A 24,244-nucleotide genomic window follows, 5' to 3' on the forward strand; every position below is an offset into this window, starting at 1 on the left:
AAGTTGTGCAGGCTAGGTGGATCGGCCGTGCTAAATTGTCCGTAGTGTTCAGGAGTGTTATGGGGGATGGGCCTGGGTGGGATGCTCCAAAGGGCAGTGTGGACTTGTTGGGCCATAGGGCCTGTTGCCACACTGAAGGGAATCTAATCGAATCGAATCGAATCTAATCTACTCAGCCAGATTTCTCCTCCATGACCTCTACCATTTAGAAAGACAAAGAGCCAGCTACAAGGAACACCATTAGTTGTACACCATTTGGAACTCTATCATCTTCACTGTTTCTCGCTCAAAATCCTGGAACAGCTTTTTGAACAGCACTGCATGTGTCATTATACCCCAAAGACTGTAATGGTTCAAGAAGAAAGCTTACTACCACCTTCTCCAGGTCAATCAGGGGTGGCAATAAATACTGGCCTCGCCAATGACATTCACATATAATGAACAAGTTTTAAAAAAATTAAAATCATATAATTACTGCTGCTTTGTAAATTTGACTAGAGAGATGATCTCTGATGTTGGGTTTAATTCCATGAAAACTAACAAAATAACAAAAGAAAACAATGAAGAGGTGAGGCAGGTTACATGCATTACCAGACAAATGTTGGAAGAGTCAGATTTTATTACTTGCCTGGCCTCTAACTTGGAATGATGCGTGTCTGGATGAATTCGATATTTGCTTCTGTGAAGGTTCTTTAAGCTCTTGAATTATTTTCTGTACAAAAGTTTTAAAGGTAGAAGATGTTATTCAGGAATCAAGATGTTTCATTTTCATATTATTCTTATCTCAGGCATTAGTTACCAATAAATATGTCTTTGCAATAGGATCAGACAAACATATACTAGGACAAAGGGTGGAGTCATACTGTCCTAGCTTCTGGTACAGCAGTACAAAATAATTTCGATCAAGGACCTGATTTCCCAGCTACCATTTCACACAATTATCCAAGTAAGAGCCTTCTCCAAACTCCCTTACCTATTGGGAAGATAATAAGATGATGTGACATTTGTCAGAGGAAGAATTCCCATTTAAAGTGACAATTTTATGTTTCACAAAAGTTCAGGAGAACATGAATCTTTCAAACATCACTGCATCACCCCAGGAACAGACAAGGCAGCTGACCCCATCCCTATTTGGATGTCTCACCCTCACCTGGAGATCAAATTGAGGGGCAGCAATAAAGTGAGTTGCCCCAATGAGGAGGGAAATCTCACAAGAATGTAGGTGTGGATGGAAATGGTCATGGAAGTGGTTTGCTGGTGGTGGGGATTGCCCTCAATCTGGAGACAGTACACAAGGAACAGTGGCGCAATACTTTTGAGTGCCATTCCCACACTGCTTTAGCCATCTCTTGACAGAACTGCTTCAAAGTACCACACACGGCAGGTCGACTCAGTTCTCTCTCCAAACAATGCCCATCTTGCAACCAAAACACTCACTAGACCTTTAGCCCGTTACCTGCACGCACCCATGCGAGAAGATCCACAAAAGGTCCTTTCCTCCTTTAAACACAAAACATTGCTAGCACTCTCACCTCAATGTTTTCTTGCCTTGTAGAAGAGAAGACACGACTTGATGAGAGCTAGAGAAGGAGGATAGCAGTGAGCCGTGAGCATGTGCCACCAGCTGTACTATGTTAACCACTGAAAATGCATGCACACATGGCCCATTGGGAAGGATGTCTTGTCTCATTACGATGTTAGCAATGAGCTGCTATGGGAACCTGAGACTTCTGAGGAACAAATATACAGGTATATCTAGAGAATTGGCCCCAAGTTAGGAAATCCAGCAAACACAATGGACTAAATGGTCTTTTTCTGCACTGTAGTAATTTTGCGATTAATTGATGAATGAAAAGGCTTGGGTGGGAAGTAAAGTACAGGAGTAAAACAGAGTGCGTAATATGCGTAGCTATAACATATAGCATTAATTCTGTAAAACCCAGTAGTATAATTTACTGATCACTAACAGGATTGTGAAGACATATACCTATTGAACCCATCTGACTGAAAAATGTCAAGCAGCTAAATAAGACGATTTCAGTTACACCTGATCTATATTCACTTGCTTGCTTGTTCCACATCCAAATACTGCATAAGGCACTCATCCATTCTCATGCCATCAGTCACAGCATTAGCTTGTCCCCACCTGGCGTGCTGTAGTCAGACACAATAGAATAGAATATCCTTGATTGTCATGTGTACTCAAGAACAGAACTACAGGAATATGGTGAAAAGTTTACAATGTCGCCTCTTATGGTGCCATCTTAGGTACAAAGTAACTAGGTACAAATCTTAGTCACAAAAAGAAGAATAAAAAGAAAATAGCTACATTACTTTACAGTGCTTCATAGTAGAAGTTAGAAATAAGACATAGTTAAAAGATTACTTATTACACTGCAGTAGCACACTTGCACATGTGGTTTGACAGCCTGCATCACACACCAGTCCAACAACCAGCGCCGTTCCACTCCAAGCCTCCAGTTTGCTCTGCTCCGGGGCTCGATGCCCCCACACCCGCCTCCGCTCCAGGGCTCGATGCCCCCGCGCCCGCCTCCGCTCCGGTGCTCGATGCCCCCACGCCCGCCTCCGCTCCGGTGCTCGATGCCCCCACGCCCGCCTCCGCTCCGGTGCTTGATGCCCCCGCACCCGCCTCCGCTCTGGGGCTCGATTCCCCCGCACCCGCCTCCGCTCCGGGGCTCGATTCCCCCGCGCCCGCCTCCGCTCCGGGGCTCGATTCCCCTGCGCCCGCCTCCGCTTCCGGGCTCGATTCCTCCGCACCAGGCTCTGTTCCTGGGCTTGATGCCCCCACGCCCGTCTCTGCTCTGGGGCCCAATTCCCCCACGCCAGTCTCTGCTCTGGGGCTCGATTCTCCCGCGCCAGTCTCTGCTCCGGGGCTTGATGCCCCCCGCACCAGCCTCCGCTCCAGGGCTCGATTTCCCCTGCACCAGCCTCCGCTCTGGGTCCTGATTCCCCCGAACCAGGCTCCACGCTATCAACTTGCCTCTCGGGCTCGCCTGCAGCAGCCTCCGGTCTGGAGTTAGCTCCTCCAATTTAAACAGATAGCTCAAAAGTTGGAAAAAAATGCAGAAAAGAAAAAAAAAGAGAGGATATGAAAGGTTTGATGAGAATGCAGAGAGGTTTATGAGAATGATTTCAAAGATGAGGAATTTCAGTTAGGAGGACTGATTTGAGAGTGCGATCTGCAGAAAGTGGTGTTTGGTAGTTTAGTATTAGTGTTAGATCTAAGTGTTAGATTTTCAGACTTAATCTCTTGCCTTAGGCTCTAGGACTAATTGCTGCAAGGTATTTAACAAAAGCAGCTTTTGGGTTTAATTCTAAACGCTTGACAATTAAGACTATTTGGACTGAGGAGACTAAAACTGAAGTAAAGTGAAGAATATTTAAGATCAAGTAATTAGAAAAGTTAGCAAGTAATGACTAACGAGTTTTGAGAAGATTTGTAGCTCAGGTTGAGATTCTGGATGTGAGCTTGCTCGCTGAGCTGGAAGGTTAGTTTTCAGACGTTTTGTCACTTTTTTTATTTGAAAAAATATACTTTATTCATAAGATGTACAAAAAATAAAACATTTATACACCTACCCAGTCATGCAAGCCGCTCCAGGTTACCCAGGGGGTACGTACACCAACTAAAGGAAAAAAACAAACAAAGAAGAAAAAAAACAAAGCAAAGAAAATACCCCGGCAGTCGTCACCCCGCACAGTCCCCGTTGGCCCCCTGATCAGTTGGGGAAGGCGCCAGCTGGGCCCAGTTACCAGATAGGATTCTTTTCCCTTTTCTGGACGAGGGGTTTCATACCGTGGTGTCTTTCCCCACCGCGCCTTGGCGGCGGCTGCCCCAAGCTTTAGCGCGTCCCTCAGCACGTAGCCCTGGACCTTGGAGTGCGCCAGTCTGCAACACTCGGTCGGGGTCAGTTCTTTCAGCTGGCAGACCAGCAAGTTGCGGGCAGACCAAAGAGCGTCTTTCACCGCATTGATGGTCCTCCAGGCGCAGTTGATGTTGGTCTCGGTGTGCGTCCCCGGAAACAGCCCGTAGAGGACGGAGTCCCGCATCACGGAGCTGCTCGGGACGAACCTCGACAAATACCACTGCATCCCCCTCCAGACCTCCTGCGCATAGGCACACTCCAGTAGGATGTGATCGACAGTCTCGTCCCCCCCGCAGCCACCTCGACGGCAGCGTGCAGTGGTGCAGAGATTCCGGGCATGCATAAAGGATCTCACTGGCAGAGCCCCTCTCACCGCCAGCCAAGCAATGTCCTTGTGCTCGTTTGAAAGTTCTGGCGATGAGGCATTCTGCCAAACGACTTTGGCAGTCTGCGTGGGGAACCACATGACGGGATCCACCCTCTCCTTTTCCCGAAGGGTCCTGAGGATACTACGTGCTGACCACTGCCTGACGGCCTTGTGGTCAAAGGTGTTTCCTTTCAAAAATTTCTCCACGAAGGACAGGTGGTATGGAACGGTCCAACTACTCGGAGCGTTCCGCGGCAATGAGGCCAGGCCCATCCTTCGCAACACCGGGGACAGGTAGAACCTCAGTAAGTAGTGACACTTGGTGTTTGCATACTGAGGATCTACGCACAGCTTGATGCAGCCACACACAAAGGTAGCCGTCAGGGCGAGGGTGGCGTTCGGTACGCCCTTTCCCCCATTTCCCAGGTCTTTGTACATGGTGTCTCTGCGGACCCGGTCCATCCTCGACCCCCAAATGAAGTGGAAGATGGCCCGGGTGACCGCAGCGGCGCAGGTCCAGGTAATAGGCCAGGCCCGCGCCACATACAACAGTACCGAAAGCCCCTCGCACCTGACAACCAGGTTCTTACCCGCGATGGAGAGGGACCGGAGCGTCCACCTGCCCAGCTTCTGCTTAAATTTGGCAATACGCTCCTCCCAAGTCTTAGTGCATGCCCCAGCTCCACTGAACCAAACACCCAGCACCTTCAGGTAGTCTGTCCTGACGGTGAAGGGGATGAAGGAGCGGTCGTCCCAGTTCCCGAAGAACATGACCTCGCTCTTACCCCTATTGACTTTGGCACCCGAGGCCAGTTCAAACTGGCCACAGATGTCCAACAGCCTACTCACCGACCGACGATCGGTGCAGAAGACGGCGACATCGTCCATATACAGGGAGGTCTTGACCTGAAGGCCTCCGCTGCCTGGGATAGTCACGCCCTTCAGGCTCACGTCCTTCCTGATGGAGGCGGCGAAGGGCTCCACACAGCACACGAACAAGGCAGGAGAGAGCGGGCAGCCCTGCCTGACTCCAGATCTAACAGGAAAACTGTCTGATTCCCACCCGTTGATCGAGACCGCGCTAACAATGTTAGCGTAGAGCAGCCGGATCCAATTGCAGATGCCCTCCCCGAACCCCAATTTGGAGAGGACGTCCCTCATGTAAGCATGAGAGACCCTGTCGAAGGCCTTCTCCTGGTCCAGGCTGACGATGCAGGTGTCCACCCGCCTGTCCTGCGCGTAGACGATCGTATCCCTGATGAGCGCGAGGCTCTCAGTGATCTTCCTGCCCGGCACAGTACAGGTTTGGTCAGGGTGAATCACTGACTCCAGGACAGACCTGACCCGGTTGGCAATGACCTTGGCCAGGATTTTGTAGTCCACGTTTAAAAGTGAAAAGGGACGCCAATTCTTAATTTCTTCCCTCTCCCCCTTCCTCTTGTAAATGAGGGTGATGATGCCCTTCCTCATGGACTTGCACATTTCCCCTGCCCGAAGCGCACTATCGTACACCTCCAGCAGGTCCTGACTGACCAGGCCCCACAGAGCGGAATACAGCTCGACCGGTAAGCCGTCGCTTCCGGGAATCCTATTCCTCTGCAAGGACTTGAGGGCTCTGGCTAGCTCGTCCAGGGATATCGGCCAGTCCAGCCACTCCCTCGTGTCGTCGTCTAAGACATCCGTGATAGACGACAGGAACGACTCGGAGGCCGTGCTGTCCGTGGGCTACGTGTCGTACAGTCCGGCATAGAAGGATCTGCTGATCCTCAAAACGTCGGGCCGAGACGACGTCACCGAACCGTCGTCCTCCTTCAACCGGCTAAGCACAGAGCTCTCTTTGTGCACCTTCTGAAAGAAGAAACGCGAGCACGTCTCGTCCTGCTCCACGGAGCGGACCCTGGACCGGAAGATTATCCTGGAGGCCTCCGCGGCGAAGAGCAAGGCTTGCTGGCCCCTCACCTCGCGGAGGTCCTCCGTGACATTGACCCCCATCAACTGCAGAAGGAGCAGGTTCTGCATCCTTTTCTGGAGTCGCAACAGCTTTCCCCGCCTCTCTCTTGCCTTCTGAACACCCTTGAGGACAAAGAACCTCTTGATGTTCTCCTTCACCGTCTCCCACCAGTCGCCTGGAGACTCAAAGAGGGGTTTCACGGTTCTCCAATCGGCGTACTCCCTCTTAAGCTCCTCGACGTTCTCTGGGGTCAACAGAGTCGTGTTGAGCTTCCACTTCCCCTTGCCGGCCGGCTGGTCGTCCTGTAAGTGACAGTCGGCCAACAGGAGGCAGTGGTCAGAGAAGAACACTGGCTCGACACCGGTGGACCTGACCGAGAACGTCCGTGACACAAACAGGAAGTCTATCCTTGAGCGGATAGACCCGTCTGGCCGCGACCAGGTGTACCTCTGCTGCGCTCCGTCTGCAGGGGTGCTGAAGACATCGAGCAACTTGGCGTCCTTCACCGTGCCCATCAGGAATCTGGACGTGACGTCCAGTTGAATCCCCCCACCCGCTGTCCCCACGCCGGATCTTCCATCTGCATCAATGATGCAGTTGAAGTCTCCGCCTAGGATTTCCGGCCTGGACGTACCCAGCAGGGGTGGAAGCCGCTGCAGGACGGCCAACCGCTCACTCCGTACCGCTGGGGCGTACACGTTGATCAGCCTCAGGGGAGCATGCCTGTAGGTGATGTCAGCCACTAGGAGGCGACCCCCCACCACCTCCTGAACTTGAGAGATGGTGAAGTTGCACCCCCGCAGCAGAATAGCCAGGCCCGAGGAGCGACAGTCGTTACCCCCCAACCAGATCGAAGGCCCACAGGTCCAGGCACCAGACCATTTCCCGTACCTGCCGAGGTGCGGTATCCCGCACTCCTGCAGAAACAGGAGGTCCGCCTTGATGGTGGTCAGGTAGGCCAACGTGGACACACATCTCGCGGTTGACTTGACGCTGCGCACATTAATGCTCGCAATTCGTACCCCCATTGTGGGCAGTGACCGCAGTACCCTCCCCAAGTCCAAGGTCCAGCCCCTCCATCTGTCCCTTCATGCCCATTGCCCGGGCTAACTGCTGGACGCTCTCCGGGCTCAGGAAACCGTCCGTGCTGCCTTCCGGGTGGCATTCCCCCGTCAGGGGTGCGGAGGCAGGAGGGTCCGGCTCCAGGTCAGGCTGGGGACACGCTGTTTCCTCCTTCCTGCCTGGAAGTTCCGGGGGGCCCTCCAGTGCTCCAGCGGCACTTGACTGGGTGTCGGAGTGAGCCTCAGGACGCCTCCCGTCACCTGGAAGCCGGGTGCTGCTTTCCTTCCCCCTCGAGACCTTTAACTTCTGCTTCGGGTGGGCCCTCTCCGAATCCTCCTCGTCAGAGGAGCTCTTATAGCCCCCCTGTAGCTGCCTCTTCCCGCCTGATTGTTGCGGTTCCTGGGCCCGTCGACGCACCTTCCTCCTCGCTTTCCGGACTGTTGTCCACTCCCCTGGGTCGCCTGTCGCCGCCTCCATTGGCTCCGGGTTGTCGGGGGGGACCGGAGCCTGCAGGGGTGCTTTGCTGGCCTCGGGCCCATCCTGCACGGCCTGGCCCTCCTGCACATTAGTGGGGTCCTTGCTGGGCCCTGGTGCCTTCCTCTCCTCCGGGGGGGCTGGCCCCGCATTTCCCCTGCTGGCGACCTGGGCGTAGGTGGCACCCCGCTGCGGGCATGCCCTATAGAAGTGGCCCACTTCCCCGCAAAGGTTGCAGCTTCTCTCTCGTGGGCAATCCTTTGCAAGGTGTCCCTCCTCCCTGCAGTTCCTGCAGATGGTGGCTTTGCAGTCGGCCGCCATGTGACCTGACCTACCACAGGCATGGCAGACTTTAGGTTGCCCTGCGTACGTCAGGTAGCCCTTGCTCCCACCGATCGCGAAGCTGGACGGTGGGTGCACGACTTTCCCATCCGCGCCCATCCTCAGCGTCACCTTGACCTGCCTCTTACTCGTCCAGATGCCAAAGGGGTCCATGATGTCAGTTAGGTCCCCTTCCACCTTCACCTATCTTCCAAGGAAGGTCAGGACATCAACTGCTGGCACATGCGGGTTGTACATGTGTACAATCACCATACGGCTCCTCTGTGCTGGCATCACAAACAGTGGGACAGCGGTCAATACAGAGAGGGGGCCCTCACCTCCGTTCTCCTTGAAAACCTCCAGGAAGCGCTCGCAAAGCTTGGCACTCCGGAAGGTCACATCGTAAAAACCTCCTCCGGGGAAATCCTGCAGGCAGTCAATGTCCGCAGCAGCGCACCCACAACAGTCCAACAGGACCCTCTTCATGAAGAAGGTGCGGTCCACAGGTGCACCTTCATCCACCTTCTTCACGGAAACACAGATGGTGTTCCGGACCCCCTGACCTGGGGCACGAGCACTTGCCGCAGCCATCGTTGCAGGTAGGCTGCTCCCCGGAACCAGCATTAGGCCGAAGCCAGCATTAAGATCCACTGGTTGCAAGGGTGCACAGCCAACCCGATGTCATCCTTCCAGCTCCAACACAGCGCTCTCCTCCTCCTCGGTCCACAAAAGAGTGGGTCTTTATTTTGTTCAGGATGTAAGCTGGTTCACTGAGCTTGAAGGTTTGTTCCCAGATGTTTCGTCACCATTCTAGGTAACATCATCAGTGAGCCTCCAACGAAGCGCTGGTGTTATGTCCCGCTTTCTATTTATCTGGTTAGGTTTCCTTGGGTTGGTGATGTCATTTCCTGTGTTGGTGATGTCATTTCTTGTTCTTTTTCTCAGGGGATGGTAGTATCCTTACAATACAGATGAGGAAGGGCACCACTTTGATTGGGACAACACATCCATCCTAGGACAAGCCAAACAGAGACATGCAGGAGAATTCCTAGAAGCATGGCATTCTAACTGGAACTCCATCAACAAACACACTGATTTGGAGCCAATCTAACATCCCCTGAGAAAAAGAACAGGAAATGACATCATCAATGCAGGAAATGACATCACCAACCCAAGGAAATCTAACCAGACAAATAGAAAGTGGGACATAACACCAGCGCTTCACCGGAGGCTCACTGATGGTGTTACCTAGAATGGTGACAAAACATCTGGGGACAAACCTTACAGCTCAGTGAACCAGCTTACATCTCAAACACAATAAAGACCCACTCTCTTGTGGACTGAGAGGACGAGAGTGCTGTCTTGGAGGTGAAAGGAGGACGTCGGGTTGGCTGTGCACCCTTGCGACCAGTGGATCTTAATGCTGGCTTCGGCCTAACGCTGGTTCAGGGGAGCAGCCAACCTGCAACGATGGCTGCGGCAAGTGCTCGTGCCCCAGGTCAGGGGATCCGGAACACCATCCGTGTTTCTGTAAAGAAGGTGGATGAAGGTGCACCTGTGGACCCCACCTTCTTCGTGAAGAGGGTCCTGTTGGACTGTTGTGGGTTCGCTGCTGCGGACATTTACCGCCTGCAGGATTTCCCCGGAGGAGGTTTTTACGATGTGACCTTCCGGAGTGCCAAGCTTTGCGAGCGCTTCCTGGAGGTTTTCAAGGAGAAAGGAGGTGAGGGCCCCCTCTCTGTATTGACCGCTGTCCCACTGTTTGTGATGCCAGCACAGAGGAGCCGTATGGTGACTGTACACATGTACAACCCGCATGTGCCAGCAGTTGATGTCCTGACCTTCCTCGGAAGGTATGTGAAGGTGGAAGGGGACCTAACTGACATCGTGGACCCCTTTGGCATCTGGATGAGTAAGAGGCAGGTCAAGGTGACGCTGAGGATGGGCGCAGACGGGAATGTCGCACACCCACCGTCCAGCTTCGCGATCGGCGGGAGCAGGGGCTACCTGACCTATGCAGGGCAACCTAAAGTCTGCCATGCCTGTGGTAGGTCAGGTCACATGGTGGCCGACTGCAAAGCCACCATCTGCAGGAACTGCAGGGAGGAGGGACACCTTGCAAAGGATTGCCCACGAGAGAGAAGCTGCAACCTTTGCGGGGAAGCGGGCCACTTCTATAGGGCATGCCCGCGGCGGGGTACCACCTACGCCCAGGTCGCCGGCAGGGGAAATGCGGGGCCAGCCCCCCCGGAGGAGAGGAAGGCACCAGGGCCCAGCAAGGACCCCACTAATGTGCAGGAGGGCCAGGCCGTGCAGGAGGGCCCAGCCCTGCAGGATGGGCCCGAGGCCAGCAAAGCACCCCTGCAGGCTCCAATCCCTGCCGACAACCCGGAGCCAATGGAGGCGGCGGCAGGCAACCCAGGGGAGTGGACTACAGTCCGGAAAGCGAGGAGGAAGGTGCGTCGACGGGCCCAGGAACCGCAACAATCAGGAGGGAAGAGGCAGCTACAGGGGGGCTATAAGAGCTCCTCTGACGAGGAGGATTCGGAGAGGGCCCACCCGAAGCAGAAGTTAAAGGTCTCGAGGGGGAAGGAAAGCAGCACCCCGCTTCCAGGTGACGGGAGGCGTCCTGAGGCTCACTCCGACACCCAGTCAAGTGCCGCTGGAGCACTGGAGGGCCCCCCGGAACTTCCAGGCGGGAAGGAGGAAACAGCACGTCCCCAGCCTGATCCGGAGCCGGACCCTCCTGCCTCCGCACCCCTGGCGGGGGGATGCCACCCGGAAGGCAGCACAGACGGTTTCCTGAGCCCGGAGAGCGTCCAGCAGTTAGCCCGGGCAATGGGCATGAAGGGACAGATGGAGGGGCTGGACCTTGGACCTGGGGAGGGTACTGCGGTCACTGCCCACAATGGGGGTACGAGTTGCGAGCATTAATGTGCGCAGCGTCAAGTCAACCGCGAGATGTGTGTCCACGTTGGCCTACCTGACCACCATCAAGGCGGACCTCCTGTTTCTGCAGGAGTGCGGGATACCGCACCTTGGCAGGTATGGGAAATGGTCCGGCGCCTGGACCTGTGGGCCTTCGATCTGGTCGGGGGGTAACGACTGTCGCTCCTCGGGCCTGGCTATTCTGCTGCGGGGGCACAACTTCACCATCTCTCAAGTTCAGGAGGTGGTGGGGGGCGCCTCCTAGTGGCTGACATCACCTACAGGAATGCTCCCCTGAGGCTGATCAACGTGTACGCCCCAGTGGTACGGAGTGAGCGGTTGGACGTCCTGCAGCGGCTTCCACCCCTGCTGGCTACGTCCAGGCCGGTCATTCTAGACAGAGACTTCAACTGCATCATTGATGCAGATGGAAGATCCGGCGTGGGGACAGCGGGTGGGGGGATTCAACTGGACGTCACGTCCAGATTCCTGATGGGCACGGTGAAGGACGCCAAGCTGCTCGACGTCTTCAGCACCCCTGCAGACGGAGCGCAGCAGAGGTACACCTGGTCGCGGCCAGACGGGTCTATCCGCTCAAGGATAGACTTCCTGTTTGTGTCACGGACGTTCTCGGTCAGATCCACTGGTGTCGAGCCGGTGTTCTTCTCTGACCACTGCCTCCTGTTGGCCGACTGTCACTTACAGGACGACCAGCCGGCCGGCAAGGGGACGTGGAAGCTCAACACGACTCTGTTGACCCCAGAGAACGTCGAGGAGCTTAAGAGGGAGTACACCGGTTGGAGAACCGTGAAACCCCTCTTTGAGTCTCCAGGCGACTGGTGGGAGACGGTGAAGGAGAACATCAAGAGGTTCTTTGTCCTCAAGGGTGTTCAGAAGGCAAGAGAGAGGCGGGGAAAGCTGTCGCGACTCCAGAAAAGGGTGCAGAACCTGCTCCTTCTGCAGTTGATGGGGGTCGATGTCACGGAGGACCTCCGCGAGGTGAGGGGCCAGCAAGCCTCGCTCTTCGCCGCGGAGGCCTCCAGGATAATCTTCCGGTCCAGGGTCCGCTCCGTGGAGCAGGACGAGACGTGCTCGCGTTTCTTCTTTCAGAAGGTGCACAAAGAGAGCTCTGTGCTTAGCCGGCTGAAGGAGGACGATGGCTCGGTGACGTCGTCTCGGCCCGACGTTTTGAGGATCAGCAGATCCTTCTATGCCGGACTGTACGACACGAAGCCCACGGACAGCACGGCCTCCGAGTCGTTCCTGTCGTCTATCACGGAGGTGTTAGACGACGGCACGAGGGAGTGGCTGGACCGGCCGATATCCCTGGACGAACTGGCCAGAGCCCTCAAGTCCTTGCAGAGGAATAGGACTCCCGGAAGTGATGTCTTACCGGTCGAGCTGTATTCTGCTCTGTGGGGCCTGGTCAGTCAGGACCTGCTGGAGGTGTACGATAGTGCGCTTCGGGCAGGGGAAATGTGCAAGTCCATGAGGAAGGGCATCATCACCCTCATTTACAAGAGGAAGGGGGAGAGGGAAGAAATTAAGAATTGGCGTCCCATTTCACTTTTGAACGTGGACTACAAAATCCTGGCCAAGGTCATTGCCAACCGGGTCAGGTCTGTCCTGGAGTCGGTGATTCACCCTGACCAAACCTGTGCTGCGCCGGGCAGGAAGATCGCCGAGAGCCTCGCGCTCATCAGGGATACGATCGCCTACGTACAGGACAGGCGGGTGGACACCTGCCTCGTCAGCCTGGACCAGGAGAAGGCCTTCGACAGGGTCTGTCATGCTTACATGAGGGACGTCCTCTCCAAATTGGGGTTCGGGGAGGGCATCCGCAATTGGATCCGGCTGCTCTACGCCAACATCATTAGCGCACTCTCGATCAACGGGTGGGAATCAGACAGTTTTCCTGTTAGATCTGGAGTCAGGCAGGGCTGCCCGCTCTCTCCTGCCTTGTTCGTGTGCTGTGTGGAGCCCTTCGCCGCCTCCATCAGGAAGGACGTGAGCCTGAGGGGCGTGACTATCCCAGGCAGCGGAGGCCTTCAGGTCAAGACCTCCCTGTACATGGATGATGTCGCCGTCTTCTGCACCGATCGTCGGTCGGTGAGTAGGCTGTTGGACATCTGCGGCCAGTTTGAACTGGCCTCGGGTGCCAAAGTCAATAGGGGTAAGAGCGAGGTCATGTTCTTCGGGAACTGGGACGACCGCTCCTTCATCCCCTTCACCGTCAGGACAGACTACCTGAAGGTGCTGGGTGTTTGGTTTGGTGGAGCTGGGGCATGCACTAAGACTTGGGAGGAGCGTATCTCCAAATTTAAGCAGAAGCTGGGCAGGTGGACGCTCCGGTCCCTCTCCATCGCGGGTAAGAACCTGGTTGTCAGGTGCGAGGGGCTTTCGGTACTGTTGTATGTGGCGCGGGCCTGGCCTATTACCTGGACCTGCGCCGCTGCGGTCACCCGGGCCATCTTCCACTTCATTTGGGGGTCGAGGATGGACCGGGTCCGCAGAGATACCATGTACAAAGACCTGGGAAATGGGGGAAAGGGCGTACCGAACGCCACCCTCGCCCTGACGGCTACCTTTGTGTGTGGCTGCATCAAGCTGTGCGTAGATCCTCAGTACGCAAACACCAAGTGTCACTACTTACTGAGGTTCTACCTGTCCCCGGTGTTGCGAAGGATGGGCCTGGCCTCGTTGCCGCGGAACGCTCCGAGTAGTTGGACCGTTCCGTACCACTTGTCCTTCGTGGAGAAATTTTTGAAAGGAAACACCTTTGACCACAAGGCCGTCAGGCAGTGGTCAGCACGTAGTATCCTCAGGACCCTTCGGGAATAGGAGAGGGTGGATCCCGTCGTGTGGTTCCCCATGCAGACTGCCAAAGTCGTTTGGCAGAATGCCTCATCGCCAGAACTTTCAAACAAGCACAAGGACATTGCTTGGCTGGCGGTGAGAGGGGCTCTGCCAGTGAGATCCTTTATGCATGCCCGGAATCTCTGCACCACCGCACGCTGCCCTCGAGGTGGCTGCGGGGGGGGACGAGACTGTCGATCACCTCCTTCTGGAGTGTGCTTATGCGCAGGAGGTCTGGAGGGGGATGCAGTGGTATTTGTCGAGGTTCGTCCCGAGCAGCTCCGTGACGCGGGACTCCGTGCTCTACGGGCTGTTTCCGGGGACGCACACCGAGACCAACATCAACTGCGCCTGGAGGACCATCAATGCGGTGAAAGACGCTCTTTGGTCTGCCCGCAACTTGCTGGTCTGCCAGCTGAAAGAACTGACCCCGACCGAGTGTTGCAGACTGGCGCACTCCAAGGTCCAGGGCTACGTGCTGAGGGACGCGCTAAAGCTTGGGGCAGCCGCCGCCAAGGCGCGGTGGGGAAAGACCACCGTATGAGCCCCCTCGTCCAGAAAAGGGAAAAGAATCCTATCTGGTAACTGGGCCCAGCTGGCGCCTTCCCCAACTGGTCAGGGGGCCAATTGGGACTGTGCGGGGTGACGACTGCTGGGGTATTTTCTTTGCTTTGTTTTTTTTTCTGTTTTGTTTTTTTTTCCTTTAGTTGGTGTACGTACCCCCTGGGTAACCTGGAGCGGCTTGCATGACTGGGTAGGTGTGTAAATGTTTTTTTTTGTACATCTTACGAATAAAGTATATTTGTTCAAATAAAAAAAAGTGACGAAATGTCTGAAAACGAACCTTCCAGCTCAGCGAGCAAACTCACATCCAGAAGTCATGACTAAATAAATTTCAATCATGACAGGTGAGTCATCCAAGTGGAATGTGTGACCTATCTTATGAGTCAACTCATGAACCCTATCAGCATCCTAGATGAGCAGGAAGTGCTCCCAACTGCAGAAACTTCAGTTCCATGATTTGGAATTCAAGCAGTGGTTGGAAACACACTTGTGAGGTATAAAGTAATGCGTTAGTACATCTAGAAAGGTGGTCATTCTGCAGCTCAAGAAATAGGAGGAAAGATGGGAATGGGTGACCACCAGACAAACACATACGAGAATCAAACAGGTGGCGCAGCAGACCCATGGGGTTGCATTCCCAAATTGATTTTCTATTTTGGAAGCTGACGAGGGTGCTGTCTCCTTCAGAGAATACAGATTAAGATAAGTTTCTTGCATCACACGCAGCTTAATTGCACAGGACGGGAAAAACAAGAAGGCAGAACTGAAAATTATAAGGCATTCACTAGTTAGAGGAAAAGACAGCTGTTTTCGCAGCAGCAGACATGTCTCCAGGATGATGCGTTGCCTTCCTGAGGCCAGAGGGTTTTGGGCATCCTGAAGAGGGAGGGTGGTGGTACACATTGCTACCAATGATATTGGTATTAGAATGATGGATGAGGTCTTGTATCAAGGAGGGTGTCTATGCAGTGTGGAGGGACAATAGCTTGGAAAGGTCTTCAAATGAGGCTTTCTAGATAGAGCTTAGGAACAAAAAGGGTCAGTCACACTGATGCAGGTGTATTATGACCCCCATTAGGCAACAGAGGAGCACAATTCACTGAGGTGTGTAAAAACAATAATGTGATAATTATATAAGGGGACGGCAATTTCCCTAACATTAATTGGAATAGTCATAGTGAAATGGGTTTAGAGGGGACAGATTTCTCAAACACATTCAGGAGAGCTTTCTTTTTGTATGCAAAGGTTGTCGCAGTCAGGGCCAAATTGGGATGGCCTGAATGTAGTCCACTGGGGATAATCTGGTACTGAGAAAGTAGATGTGACCTAGTTTGCTTGAGTATGTGATCAAAGAGTTTCAGGGCCAAAGAAATTACCAGAGGGTTGAAGTAGGAAAGTGATCCACTGAGGCCTTTCCAGAGGGAGGAGGACAACTTATTCAAGGTGGCCGTCTTTGGAACAGGCTTTGCAGTGAGGTTATAACTCACTGAGAGACAATAAGAACTGCAGATGATGCAGTCAAAGATAACCCAGTGTGGAATGTTTCCAGCAGGAGGTGACAGAATTGGCAGTATATGATTCTTTGAATGCAGAGGGTGGGTTGGAAAGTGAGGACAAGGGGGGGCCTTATTGTTACGGGAGGGAGGGGAAGGGGTGAGGGCAGAAGTGCAGAAAATGGATCAGACCTATCTGAGGGCCTTTCTGACCATGGTGGCAGGGAATCCTCAGCTGAGGTAAAAGGTGGACATGCTTAAGGCCTCCTGATACTGGCAAGCCCAGCCCTATTGACCCTGCAAAGTTCTCATGAACAGCATCTGGAGGTTTGTGCCAAATTTGGGACAGCTGCATCACAGAGTGGTCATGCAATGGCCTGACACAGTCATGTCCTCAGAATCATACAGAATAGACAATGTCACCATCAGTATCCCTGACTACAGTCTCTCCCACCAGCAGGATAGACTCACGAGAGGTGGTGAGACAGCGGTTTACTGTCAGGATGGGGCTGACCTGGGAGCCCTGAACTTTGCTGACCCTATGAAGTCTCATAGTATCAGTTCAAATATGAACACAGCTTGAAGGAAGCTATGGGAACGACCTGACCAAGTTAGAGGTGCTAGACTAGATCTGCATAAGTGGTTAGAGAACCAACAAGAGGGAAAAATCTACTTGATCTTGTCCTCAGCAATAATCCTGTTGCTGATGTGTGCATCCAAGACAATACTGGTAAGAGTAACCATTTCATAGTCCTTGTGAAGACAAAGTCCCACCTTTATAGTGAGGATACGTGCTATCACAATGTCAGGCACTATAACCGTGCTAGATAGGATATCTTTAGTCAGGTCCAGTAAATCAAAACTTGCAGCCCACAAGGTGTTATGAGCCATCATCAGCTACAGAAAGTACTCAATCACAACCTGTAAATCCTTGGCCCAGCAGATCCCCACTCTATCATTATCACTAAGCTATGAAATTAAGTCTGGTTCAATGAAGAATACAAAAGACAATAGCTAAAAAGGAGGTAACAGCAATAACTAAAACCATAGGACCATAAGACATAGGAGCTAAAGTAGGCCACAAAATGATCCTGGCTGATCTATCACCCTCACCTCTATTTTCCATCCTTTTCCTCATAATGCTTGATTCAGTTACTGATTAGAAATCCATCTCACCCATGAATATACTTAACAAGACAGCCTGCTCAGCCCTATGCTGCAAATAATTTTACAAATTCACCATGCTCAGTAGAAATTTTTCCTCATCTCAGAGGCAGAGTCATATCAGACTCAAAATGTTACTCTGTTTCTCTCACCATTGATACTGCCATGTCTGTTGAGCTTCTTCAGCACTATCTGTTTTTAGGTCATTAAGTCCCCTAAGTTTGTTCCACCAATCAACGAAATCATTGCTAATCTACAACCCATTTCCATTAATTTACCTTTGCCTGTATTCATTCAAAATTTTGGACAACAAAAATCTCAGTCATAAAATTTACAATTGATGTAGGGTCAAATGGCATTTGAGGAAGTAGTGAAACTTTTAGAATCTTTTTGATATAATAATTTTATTTCTCAAATGTCTGGCTCCATTTTTTAGACCTAGGCTCTTGGTCCTTGACTCCACAGCAAGCAGTGATGGTTTTTCTCTATCAATCAAACCACTTTCTCCTTTGTGTCTTGAAAATGTTGATGAAATCATTCCCTACTCTCCTAAATTGTATACAGTTCTAGTCACCACACTACCAGAACAATGTGGATGCTTTGGAGAGGGTACAGAAAAGGCTTACAAGGATGTTGCCTGCCATGGGGGATTTTAGCTATGAAGAAAGTTTGGATAGACTGGGTTTGTTTTCATTGGAACTCAGGAGGTTGTGGGGGCGCCCTGATAGAAGTTTATCAGATTGTGAGTGGCATAGAGTGGAAAGTGTGAGGCTTTTTCCCAGGTTTGAGGGGTCAATTACTAGGGGACAACAGATTCAAGAGATGTGCAAGGCATGTTTTTCACACAAAGGGTGGTGAGTACCTGGAGCATGCTGCCAGAGGTGGTGGTGGAAGCAGACACAATAGCAGCATTCAAGAAGGACCTGGATGAATACATTATTAGGAAGGGAATAGTGGGATACGGGTGCTGTGAATGAAGACAGTTTTAAATATGGATGGGCAAAATGTGTCAGCACAGGGTTGGAGGCTGAAGGGCCTGTTCCTGTGCTGTACTGTTCTTTGTTCTAAATTCTGAACCCTAGTTTGTGAGACCTCGCCTTATATTTCAAACCTGACCATTCAGCTGAACTCTGTTTAAGGTCAAAATATTCTTCTTAAAGTATATCGCTCAGAATGGCTCGCTACATTCTATATGTTTTTTTAAGCAAGACTTGGTATTACATGAATTCTACCCATTGTATTCAATTCTCAATACAAAAGTCAGCATTCTATTAGATCTTTTGATTATTTACTGTTACTCTATGGTATTTTAATGATCTATCACCGGCAAACCACTTTGGATCTCCACTGTTTCTGGTTTTACATCATTTAAACATACTCTGCTGTATCCTTCACAGACCCTAAATGATGATCTCACAATTGTCTACGGTAAACTCCACTTATCACAGTTATGCCCGTTCATTTATCCTATCATTTGCAATTTCATGCTCATATGTCCACTGCTTATAATGCCACAATCTTTCTTCCAATAGCAAATTTTGAAGTGATTTTGCATCCCAGAGCTACAGGCTCACAGAGTGACTTTAATATAGAAGGAGCCAAATGGCCTATTGTTCTTCATACAGCAATGCAGTCAATCCTATTCTCTCTATTCCTGCATTCCTGCCTTTTCATTTTTCTCACATCCATCCAATTTTCAGTTGAAATCTTGAACAAAAACAGATGCTATTGGAAAAGTTCAGCAGGCCTGGTCTGATCCATTCCTCACTGAGGAATGTGATATGGCCGTGCAAACTAGCTTTAGCAAATACCACTCGCTAAGTGGAAGATTTTTTTTCCCTTCACACCTAGTGGAAATCTCTAAAATGTTAAACATGTGCCCTCAGTCCTTGTGCCATCAACAAATCAGAACAGGTTTCCTGTTTACCTTATCCAGATCAGTCAAAGTTTTACACTAAAATCAAATCTCCCCTCAATGTGCTTTGACACAAACATAAAATTTGCTAAATAAAACAAATTTAAAAATATTAAATTCCACCTATTATCTTGAAGTTCTGCAAATATTAAAATGAGTAAACCAAATATAATAAAGCAGCACGGTGGCTCAGTGGTTAGCACCGTTGCCTCACAATGCCATGGGCCCGGGTTCAATTCCAGCCTTGGGTGACTGTTTGAGTGGAGCGAGTCTGGCAAGTGCAAAGATGTGCAGGTTAGGTGGATTGGCCATTCTAAATTTTCCATTGTGTCCAGAGACATGCAGGCTAGTTGGATTATCCGTGGTAAATACAGGGCTACAGGGATAGGGTAGGGAGCTGGATATGGGTGGTATTCTCTTTGGAGGGTTGGTGCAGACTCGATGGCCGAATGGCCTCTTTCAGCACTGTAGGGATCCAATAACGTTCAATGTATCAAACAAAAATTTATGATATAATCTGACTTCAGCTGTATTGGTTTGTCATTTATTGTCAGCTATTTAATGTTTCTTTAATGACCCAATTGAAACCATCTCCAACCCACTTCCTCATTCTCCATTTGAGCCAAAGTATATATTTATAGTTGCTCCTTTTATTATTGTCGCACGATGATGCGATTGGGTTTGAGTAATCATGTCTCACAATGAAGATGATCTCTTTTATCTGTATTGTAGCGTATTAGAAGCTGTCAGTACCTGTTTCTCATCTTCGGACATTGAAAGGCCAAGCACAGTGGATATCATGTAATCTATCAGGCTCTGGTCCAGTCCATCTTGCCGTGGTATTGGAATACGTTCACTTGGAGGAGTTAGACTTTCTTCTGTTGCAATTACCTGTGCATAACAAGAGATCAGTGATGATCTGAAGTGTTTGAAAGTCATACCTTTCTATAGTCTTCTATATTAGTTGAAACAAACTATCACAGAAACAAATCAAGTTGTTACTCTAATAATAATGATGATGTGTTTTACACTGTCAAATGGAACAACAGTACAGAGAAAATCTACTCTATTTCAAGGCAACACTATTTGACGTCTTCGTATCCTGATGCTCACAATTCAAAACCTTATTGAGCAATGACTGTGAAGTCTCTGGACCTGTGAATGCAGATACGACAGTGGTTCAAATGAAATTAGTCCTAAATATTACGGCATTCTATAGACTTATGCATCACTCAGTATCAGTTCCTTGGATTTGCAAATGTGACACAGCTGATTTCCCCATATTTATTGTAGGGAGGTATGCAATTTTATTATTTCAATGAAATGTTCCTTCTCACTGTTAAAAGTAGCTATGGGTCTGCAGATTTTTAAACAACTCCATCAAATGGGATGTGAACATCGCTGGCACGATCAGTATTTATTCTCCATTCCAAACTGGCCTTGAAAAGGAGATAATGAGCTACCATCTTGAATTACTTCAGTATCTGTATCTTAATCTTAATCTGTATATTTAGCCATAATGCTTCTGTTGGGATCAACCTTGATTAACTGGGCTAGTTGGCAAAGGAATGACAAATGGCGTTTAATTCAGATAAATGCGAGATGTTGCATTTTGGTTAGGCAAACCAGGGCAGGACTTGCATAGTTAATGGTATGGCCCTGCTGTGTGCTGTTGAACATAAAGACCTAGAGGTGCAGGTACATAGTTCCCTAAAAAGTAGTATCACAGATAGTCAGGTTAGTGTACAAGATGTTTAGTATGCTTACCTTCAAAGATCAGACCACTGAGTACAGTAGTTGGGACATCATGTTATGGCTGTACAAGGCATTGGTAAGGCCACATTTGGAATACGTGTACAATTCAGGTTGCCCTATTATAGGAAGGATTTTATTCAACTGGAAAGAGTGTTAAAAAAATTACAAGGATATTACCAAGACTGGAAAGTTTGAGTTATAACAAGAGGCTGGAGAGGCTGGGTCTTTATATACTCTGGAGTATTGGAGGCTGAATCATGAGGATATACAAGTTAATAAAATCATGAGGGGCACAGATAAGGTGAATAGCCAAGGTCTTCTTCCCAGGGCAGGGGCAGTCCAAAACTATTAGGTGTAGGTTTAATGTGAGAGAGAAAGGATTTACAGGGACCTGAGAAGCAACTTTTTCACGCAGAGAGTGGTGCATATATATAATGAGCTGCCAGAGTAAGTGGTAGGGGTAAGTACAATTACAACATTTAAAAGACGTTTGGACAGGTACATGAATAGACACTGATATGGGTCAGGTGCAGGCAAATGGGACTAGTCCAATTTCGGAAACCCGGTCAGCATGGATGAGTTGGGCCAAAGGGCCTGTTTTAATGCTGTATGACTATGACTGTAAAGGAAACTACTTCCTTCTAGACTGTTGCTAAAATCCTGTCAACACTGCTCTGCAAATTACAGTAAAAAACAGAAATGCAAATTTTGTTCTGCTTCTAAAAGAAAAAAGAGGCATACCGGCAAACTTGACTCTTTAATTGCCAAAGGTATTTAAATAGGGAAAGACAGCAGAAAACTGCGTATGAGAGGACCTTAGAGTACTTGTGCACAAAACACAGAAAGCTAGCACATGGGTATGGTAGATAATCAGGAAGGCAAATGGACTGTTGGCCTTTATTTCAAGGGGATTCAGCAAGGGGGCGGCACAGTGACTCAGTGGTTAGCACTGCAGCCTCACAGCGCCAGGGACCCGGGTTCAATTCCAGCCTTGGGTAATTGTCTGTGTGGAGTTTGCACATTCTCCCTGTGTCTGCATGGGTTTCCTCCGGGTGCTCTGGTTTCCTCCCACAGTCCAAAGATGTGCAGGCTAGGTAGATTGGCCGTGCTAAACTACACGTAGTGTTCAGGGGTGCGTGGGTTGTAGGGGGATGGGTCTGGGATGTTTCAAGGGGCAGTGTGGACTTGCTGGGCCGAAGGGCCTGTTTCCACACTGTAGGGAATTTAATCTAATCTTATAACTCTAAAAAAGCCTTACTACAGCTGTACTAGTTGCCGGTGAGACAATATCTGAAATACGGTGAGCAGTTTTTGTCCCTTCATTTAGGGAAAGATAAAATCTCATTGGAGGCAGTCCAAAGAATGTAGGAAGATCTCCAGTATGGAGGGACTATTTTATGAGCTTAGATTAAAAAGATTGGGACTCTACTCATCAGAATTAAGAAGAATGCGTGATGAGCTCATTAAAACCTACAGAATTCTTAAGGGGCTTGGCAGAATATATGCTGAGATGTTTCTTCCCATGGGAGAGTCTAGGACCAGAGGCCATAGTCTCAGAATTAAGGGCCCAATTTAAGACTGAATTGAGGAGAAAGTTCTCCTTTGAGGCTAGAGTGTGTTTAGAACTCTTGGCCACAGAGACCTGTGGGAAGTGTTCTTGTTTGTATTAAGGCTGAATAGATAGATAGATTCTTGATCAGATGGGGAAGCAAGGGTTCTGGGGAAAGGGCAGGGAAGTGGACATAATGAGTGCTCGATCAGCCGTAATCGTATTGGTTCACAGAGGAGCAGGAAGAAGGATCCCGACCCGAAACGTCAACCTTCCTGCTCCTCTGATGCTGCCTGGCCTGGTGTGTTCCTCCAGCTCCACACTACGTTATTCCTTTCTGTAGTCTGTTCCTTCACAATCAAGTGTAAATGAAATTGTGAATTACTATTGTATTTAGTTACTGCAATTATGTTTTCACAAATAAACAAACTTCATGATAAAGCTTCCAAAGCCTGGGTATTAAATGAAGACATTGATGGAACCAAACTAAATGAAGAATTATATCATGTAAATTGAGAAATGGTAAGGTAACTAGGGACCACATCACAAAGCTATCTACACATGATAGATGAACACTTACAAACCTGCTCCAGTATACAGTATAATATTAAAGGCACAGAGAGGCATTCCAGCGGCACGAGACTCATCAGATCATTATAATATCGCATATCTGTCAGTGTAGTAGAAGTACCTATTTAAAAAAAACAGTTTGACCTTTTCTTATCGGCATATAACACAGTGGGCATATTGGTCAATAGAAAATAATTATTTAAAAAACAATCACAATAGTCAGTTCATTCTACAGAAGCCAAGTATCACTGAGAAAAGAGATGCTGTTGAATCTATTCATTTGGAACTCGTCTGAGCAGGCAGAAGAATGCATATCTCAAAGGAACTGACAATTTATGCTACATGAAAAAAGGCTGCTGATGGGTTAGCAAGCCAACTCTAATTGGACACGACATTTGCCATGGAGAATATACCAGGGTTCTACTGCTCTCCCGTTATGTTTGCTCAGTTCAACATAGTTGTAATATCTGAGCAAAAATCACTGCCTACATAGGACAGATGTGTATATGTATCCTCCAGCAAGCACTGTGAGCCCAACTGATAAACTTAAATTGGTGTGCTGTAGGACCAAAATAGCTAGTTCCCCTATAGAACATAAAACAGAACAGAACACATTAGAAAAACAATCTTTTAGCTAAATACATGAAGCTCAATCAAAGAAATCATGTTGTATTGGTTAAAAATAAACATCCACAAATCAGAGTCAGTTTTTAAAAAACTTATGTGCATGCATCAGAGCTCAAAATCACTAGTATGAGAAAACATTAGTTAGTGGCCATTCTGCATAAGCATGCTAAAAAACTATAACTAGCATCTGAACGTAAAAATTAAGAACAGAGGTGGGAAGTTCAGCCCCTTGAGCCTGCTCCTTCTTTGGATACGAACATGGCTGATATTATCTCAGCCTCAACTCCACATTCCTGCCCCCATTACCTTTCAACCACTACTATTTGCAAATATGTATATCTCCTCCTTAAATTTGCTTATGTCCAAACATCCACCACAGTCTGGGGTAGTGAGTTCCACAGATTCACAAGTCTTTAAGAGAGGTAATTTCTCATCATATCTGTTTGAAATGAAACCTCATATTCTAAAATTATGACTTCTTGTTCTAGATTGCTCAAAGAAGAAAGATCTTCAGCATCTTATATATCTTAATTAGATCGCCTCTCATTCTTTTAAACTCCAGAGAGAATAGGCCTAACCTGCTCAATCTCTCTACACAGACAAACCCCTCACTTCTGCAATCAATCGGGTGAATTTCCTCTAAACTGCCTCCAAAACAATTTCATCCCTCAAATAAGAGGACCAAACTATACTCAATACTCCAGGGTGGTCTCAATAATGTCTTGCACAGTTGCAACTACACTTCCTCACTTTTATAATCT

At 49.5% G+C, this 24,244-nt stretch overlaps 1 protein-coding gene across 4 annotated transcripts in view; it reads right to left on the bottom strand.

Moving 5' to 3' along the window:
- Positions 1–24,244, bottom strand: part of spag17 (sperm associated antigen 17) — a 239,250-nt gene that overhangs the window by 178,364 nt on the left and 36,642 nt on the right. For all 4 annotated transcript variants that reach the window (XM_048541477.2, XM_048541476.2, XM_048541475.2 and 1 more), the window contains exons 11-13: positions 22,871–22,977; positions 19,736–19,873; positions 629–712 (exon numbers count right to left, since the gene is read on the bottom strand). In XM_048541477.2, the coding sequence (XP_048397434.2) occupies positions 629–712; positions 19,736–19,873; positions 22,871–22,977 (329 nt within the window). The remainder of the gene's footprint in view (positions 1–628; positions 713–19,735; positions 19,874–22,870; positions 22,978–24,244) is intronic.

Source organism: Stegostoma tigrinum, chromosome 12, assembly GCF_030684315.1.
Source record: "Stegostoma tigrinum isolate sSteTig4 chromosome 12, sSteTig4.hap1, whole genome shotgun sequence".
NCBI classification, from domain to species: domain Eukaryota; kingdom Metazoa; phylum Chordata; class Chondrichthyes; order Orectolobiformes; family Stegostomatidae; genus Stegostoma; species Stegostoma tigrinum.